The sequence below is a fragment of the Atta cephalotes genome, assembly GCF_000143395.1.
Source record: "Atta cephalotes unplaced genomic scaffold scaffold00009, whole genome shotgun sequence".
Classification (NCBI taxonomy): domain Eukaryota; kingdom Metazoa; phylum Arthropoda; class Insecta; order Hymenoptera; family Formicidae; genus Atta; species Atta cephalotes.
The window spans coordinates 2,801,910-2,808,716 of record NW_012130073.1 but is presented as its reverse complement, the minus strand read 5'-3'; the positions used below and the strand labels follow the sequence as shown (position 1 = coordinate 2,808,716).

The 6,807-nt window shown below is 36.9% G+C and overlaps 1 protein-coding gene across 1 annotated transcript in view; it reads right to left on the bottom strand.

Annotated features, from left to right (window-relative positions):
• Positions 1 to 3,123: 3,123 nt before the first annotated feature.
• Positions 3,124 to 6,807, bottom strand: part of LOC105627478 (enhancer of polycomb homolog 1) — a 5,244-nt gene continuing 1,560 nt past the window's right edge. Inside the window, exons 3-10 of the mRNA XM_012208759.1 lie at positions 6,501 to 6,742; positions 6,026 to 6,282; positions 5,822 to 5,954; positions 5,388 to 5,690; positions 4,882 to 5,033; positions 4,675 to 4,809; positions 3,462 to 4,535; positions 3,124 to 3,241 (exon numbers count right to left, since the gene is read on the bottom strand). Coding sequence (XP_012064149.1) covers positions 3,124 to 3,241; positions 3,462 to 4,535; positions 4,675 to 4,809; positions 4,882 to 5,033; positions 5,388 to 5,690; positions 5,822 to 5,954; positions 6,026 to 6,282; positions 6,501 to 6,742 — 2,414 coding nt within the window. The remainder of the gene's footprint in view (positions 3,242 to 3,461; positions 4,536 to 4,674; positions 4,810 to 4,881; positions 5,034 to 5,387; positions 5,691 to 5,821; positions 5,955 to 6,025; positions 6,283 to 6,500; positions 6,743 to 6,807) is intronic.

Here is a 6,807-nt window from a genome sequence, read left to right as displayed (position 1 = left end):
TACGTACGTACGTACGTACGTACGTACGTACGTACGTACGTACTACGTACGTACTACTACTACTACTACTACTACTCTACTCTACTCTACTCTACTCTCTCTCTCTCTCTCTCTCTCTCTCTCTCTCTCTCTCTCTCTCTCTCTCTCTCTCTCTCTCTCTCTCTCTCTCTCTCTCTCTCTCTCAATATCCCGAAAAGATATTGTTAATTTGGAAAAGTCCAAAATATCGTAAGTGTTTGTAAAAGTAAAGTATACAGTCGACAAATCATCAGTTCGATCACAAAGATAATCTCTCGTTTCTTCTATATGTTTTTAATATTTTTACATTTTCATATTTTGCAATTTGATGAAGAAGATAGAAAAGCAAGTGGTGTCCTATAGAAAGACTAAGAGAGGAAGAGAGCTGTTATACATGTTATCTATATGTGGAAAACTCAAGAGAGATACTATGTTTTTTTTGGTAATGAATCAAATACCGAGTTAGCGAAAACGTACACGTTGTAGAGAAAGTTTGTTGTATCAGTTAAATGTACGAGTACGATGAGATTTTGTTCGAGTAGACTGTAGATACATTCAAGATAATTTGTTCAGTTGTATCAACAGGTTCTACCTCTCGAACTTTGAGGCGAATTACATGTATACCAGTGAAGGGAACGAATGCCACTCATAATTTGATGACGTTGCTTTCTCGGAGGATAACGTTGAGATACCTGTCCAAACAGAGATTTAATGGCACGCCCGAATTTTATTAGCATGCTCGAATCTCTTAATATGCCTATAACATGTGACAAGATTCATATGGTTTGAATTCTGACATTTGTATCCATATTTGTATATTCGAGAGCCATAAGAATTCTATTCTACAAATAAGAACATGTATCGAACAGCTTTTTGACGTTTACGTTTATCTACGGTACGGTAGAATACGAGTCTGTGAGAGGACAGATAAAAGTGTGATATGAAGTGCAATATCGTAATAATTTGTTTCGATCTTATCTCGTTAAATTCATTTATACGGGAGAGATATAAAAAAAGTCACGAAAGAAATTCGCATGTAGAAGAACACATGTACAGTTAATGAATCTGTCTTTAGAGATAATGAAATTTAACCGTTTGTATATCTATTTTGCCAAACATCATAACTCGAAGTTTCCCTACATTGATAGTGGTAATTTCAGTCACTGATGTGAAAGACGTAAGTATTTTTATACATTGCTCCCAGCAGGATTGGTAAAAACATATTTTAAACAGTTTAAAACATGCTTAATTGTCGTTTTAAATATATTTTAAACATGTTTTTTTATAATATTGTTTAAAGCATATTTGAAACATTTTTAAGAAGAAATATAATGTCTTATTCTTAAATAAAAAAAATAAAAATAAAGAAAAATAAACATTAGTCTTTGCCAACCCTGGTCCCTAGTGAGCTTTGTAGATTCTAACACAATATGTAATGATCCTTCCGCGCAAACACAAATCCTGTGATACAAGCTTCCCAAACGCAACATTATAAAGTTACATTATATTATAATTGCATATCGGTCGCGTATACGTGCCGACGGATATGCAGGTATCAAAATGTACATTTTGGCGATTATTGAAGAGAAAGAGGGGAAAAAAAGAAAATTGATTTTACGATTACAATGACTTAATGCTATCAAAGATTAATTGATAACAATAGCTTCAATATTTCACAGCCTGGAAGCCTTTAACGTAGTATTATATATATGTATATATATAATATATATATGTATATAAGGAGCATTACTATATAAAGTCGTACAATACTCGCGAACCGAAACTATATACAGTATTGAGAAAAATCGTACACTTTTGTAAGAAATTAATTAATCTACTTTCCTGTAGTATTACTTATCTGGAAAGCGACGAGATGTAATTCGAGCATATTCTATTGTACTTACAAGCATATTACTATACAATCTCCACCATTGCTAATGTAATGCTTTGTATCTATTTTCCATACACTGTTGCGAATGAAACTTATATAGGAAACTATCCGAAATCATTTCTTTTCCAAAACAACGATCTGATTTTATTCGATTTTAGGACAAAACAATTTCTAATCGGACCGCACATCCATGTAAAGCTTTTATATTTTCGAGTGTCTACTTTGAACGGTATAGATGTTGAGATATATAAAACTAAAAGGATTTTTTTTTGTAGAATTTCAATAATTAAATAATCAATGCTGTGTCTGAGAAAGCTTGTTGCATTATTGTGCGTCCAACTATTGTATAATTGAACGATATTATTCTGATAAATAAGAAATTTTTAAGTCAAGATAAACGTAATTAATTTACATTGCTGATTTTCGATCACGATTTTCCTTGCTTTGAACGAACGAGATTATTTCAGACTATTGTCACTAAAAACAATAGAGAAGTATTGCACGCTATATTTCGACGAGTAACTTAATGATACACACAATCTCTTTTACTTTTTCTTTACAGTTAAGCTATTCGTGTAGTTAGAACCCAATTTGTGTTCTTAGACTATATATTATTCCCTATTCTTAAAGACAAAGAAAAAAACGAGCACTATTAGGAAAAACATTAGTGCTAATTTCAGCTAATCGGATAGATTAGTTTCTCTCGGAATCTTAAGTACCTTCCAACAAGCGATTCAATACAGTAATCTTCTTATCTTTGTTTAACATTGGACAACAAGAATGTAATGATGTACTGTCACACCGTGTCATCATATGTGTTCTCTTGTTGGAAGATACTTCTTGCATCTACAAAAACAATGGCAATATTTTTCACATGGCTATTGAGCGTATTTAGCGGTAAATTGCTATTGATCGTTCAATGAGCAAGGAAAAAGATAATTTGAAGAAGGAGCACGATCCCTCCGACGGAGAGAAGACAAAGAAACTTGGTACTTGCATTAGAATCCACGCATTCGCTGATTAGTGTCGCCATGATAAAACAATTGATTGAGGAGCAATTGTACCTAGCCGTATCGCTCTTTCATGTCAACATAGAGCAGTATATCATCACGCGTCCGATTTCCCGCCCGAAGCAGATCATCATAGGCAAGGTAAGAGAATTAGCGAAGCCCCCAGTGACGTATTGGCGGCAACAGGGGTGCCGATAGCAGGCATCATGTCACTTCCATCGCTAGTGAATTTGTTTTGTTCGCCCGTACAAGCTGCTGCTGCTGCGGTTTGCTATCGCATGGCGAACTGTCCACTCCATCCACTTCCATATCCAAACTTTCACTAAAATCAAATGAATAAGAAATCACAATAAAGTTTAAAACAGTGTTTAATTAAAATTTTATGTAAGATCATGCCATCGCATTCCTGTTATTGAACGTCATCACGATGCTCCTGCTAAATCCTGATATTTCAAGCGAAATATTTCACGAAAGAAGATTCGTTAGCTTTTTTCTAATTATGTAAGATTTCTAACTAAATAATTGTAAGCATAATGAATTACCTATTACTATTAAGCGTAATTTCCCCGGACGTTGGGACCTGTGGCGCCTGATTTTGCGTCTGCTGTTGCTGCTTCCTCGCGAGGGTCGCCAATTTACTTTGCGTTATCAGGCCGGGTAACAGATTGGACGGCGGATGCTTCTGTGGCAGAACTAACGTGGACTGTTGGTTGTTCACAACGTGAGTGCTGTTCGTCAGGTTATTAGAGTTGTTTATGTGCGGCAGCGGGCCGTTCTGGTGACTATTGCCAAAGTTTATGACGTTACTGCCGTTACCACTACTGCTACTACTGCTACCACCACCGCCACCACCACTGCCGCCGCATGTGGTACTCGCACTAAACACTCTAACATTTGCACTACCACCACCACCACCACCACCGCAGCTACTACCATTCCTATTATTTGTCGGACTAGTCAAAGATTTCGAGAGAATGGAAGCAGCGGCACTATTGTTCGGCAATTGTCTGTGCTGCTGCTTGAGCTGATGATTCGATTGTGTATCGACCGCGGCACTGACACCGACAGTGCACTGCGTAGACATTGTATTCGATGCCACGATAGCTTGATTGGTCGTACACGCGACGACGGAGGACAAGGTAGGAATCGACGAAGAACTTGTAGAAGTATGTACAACACTAGAACTACCACTACATTGGATAAGCCGGGTATGCTGTGCCATAGTGAGCGGCGCGAACAGATTATTCACGAGCGGTGTCACCACAAAATGTGAACTGCCCAGCTCGCCGTCTGTCCGTGATTCGTTCACGCTGCTATCTGAGAGACCACTGATGCACGCACTACCCGTATTATTGAGGCTCGCCTCTGCGAGCTCCATGTCCGACATGGTGTCCATCACGAAGTAATCCGCGATATTGAATTCTGACGTAAATGGCGATTCGTCACCCGCGCGTTCCGGCTCCACCTCGATGCATATGGACGTCGCGTCAGGTGGGAACGGGTATGGAAGCTTGGATCGAGACATTGTTGGCTCAACGTCCGAGTCCGTGTCGTCAGTACTTTCCTCGCTTGGACTATGCACCGACACAGGCGGAGTCTTTGGTCGAAAATGTAACCTGCCCAAGACAGAAATACAAATGTAACAAATACGTGATACAATTATGTATAAAAGTTATTTTTCTTTCGTCGACGAGTATAAATAATATTAAATATTCTTTAATTATAAATGTAATTTAATAATATTGAAAAGCGTACCACTCTTGTTTGACGGTAGTCGTTGCTGTGGCAGTCGCGTTCGAATCCACTGTCTCGCGATTGGAATCATGTATCGTGAAATCTAAAGTAGACCACATATCATCCAAATCGGCCGTACAGCGATCTAATATTACTCTGCAAATCATCAAAAAAACTCAAATAAATGTCATTGTATCTCAACATTTATCAGCTCAATAGATATCATACCTGCCACCACGACCAATTCTCCGTCGTGCGAAGCCAATACACCTTGGCATTGGTTTGCTAATGCTAGTCAAAGCAAACCTGTACTTTTTATCAGCAATACCGCCTTCGCTTTTATCACACCAAGGCCAATTTCCAAAACCACCTGATACAGGCTGTTGATACAGGCAAAGAGAAAAGTTTAAAATTCTAAGAAATCATTGACTATTTCTATTTTAATGACTTGTTCAGTTGCAGTAACTTATAGAAAGAATTCTAGATTTAAATCGTAGATAATTTCAGTATCGATTGATCAATTCCAATCAGGCAATAATCGATAATTAATCAACTCAACATCATTACTGTACTTATATTTACAAAAAAAAAAAAAAATTAAAATATGATGCATCAGAGTATTTAATTTCAGCTTAGAAAACAGGATTCTTTTTCTTATTTATTCTTATCGGTCTAATTTCCATCAATAATAAACTAAATAAAATATCTTGAGAAAAAAAAGTATAGTAACTTACTGGTAAATAAGAGCTATTCCTATTTCGACGAAAGGCGAATTGACCCTCGTCTGCGGTGTCTTCGTCATCGCGGTCAGAGGGTAACGAGGGCTGGGAGTGTGAATGAGACGGAAGCGGGCTATCTTCATCCGAACTGATGAGCGGGTCCAGCCCGCTTCCGAGAACTCCTGGGCGATTTCCTCGACCTCCACCACTACCCGTTCCGCTACGAATACCAGTGTCGTCCAAACTTCCTCCTCTGCTATCCGTTTTATGTTTTCGCTTTTTGTACTGTCTCTTTTCTTTCCTGGGCACTACTTCATCCTAAATTAAAAGAAAAATGATATTAAAAATTATACTATATAGTAGACATGAAGGCAATATTGCTCCTTCGGAACATCCTAAAGATAATTTAATTATTAAAGATGAATTCTTTCTTTAAAACTAATACATACTTTACAAACTTTATTTGTCCAATTTTGATGAACACCGAACTGATTAGTAAAGAGTGGAGCAAACGCTGGTCTAGGTGCCTTTAATGCCGACACCTCTGACAATATTTGCCCACTGAAATCTTGCGCTTGATATCTATAAAATCAGTAAAATTTCCATTTAACACTGTAATGCATACCAAGATGTCATCATAGTTTTGTACAAACCGTTTCTCGTAAATCTCGATTGTGAGATGCAGATGTTCACGTTTTGTCTTTTCTCGGCGTTTCACCATTTCCAGAAGCGTAACTGCTCTACTAAGATCCCTACGAAGCTTCAACATTTTCTCATAGCTAGTTTCATCATTCTTGCGATTCTTACGCGTTTGCATTTTCTCAGTACGTCGTCTGAATGCAAAATATGGATTATTGGCAGCCGAGCCAAATCGATTCTCTGTTTTAACAGTTAACAGCAAAGGATGTTGCTGTGAAAAATATATGTTATTACTAATATTGTATTCAAGAAATTAATTTAAAAATATAAAAAATTTTAATTTTATGAAAAAAAATAAAGAGAAAAACTCATAGGATAAAATTTGTACACATTCCTATATTCCTGAATTAATAAATATAATTTAAGCAGTACATGTACATTAATATATGACATAACCTCAAAAGCACATTATGAAAATGTGATGCTTACAGTTTTGAGACGCTTGTTGAGCCAATAATCAAACACCGCGATAATCAAATCATCATCCTCTTTCAAAAGTGCCTTAGCTTCGTTGAGAGTAACTACCGTTTGTCCTGAACTCTTCTCCAGACGATCCATCATTTCTTCAAATTGGAGAGGAGTCAATTCCATCTTACGGCTTTGTAGTGCAACCCATTTTTCGTCTTCAGAATCCATATCGTAATCAGGTATGTCTTGTTCCATAGCAAAGGCTGCAAAAAGAAGTAAATCCAATTTTANATATATATATATATATATATATATATATATATATATA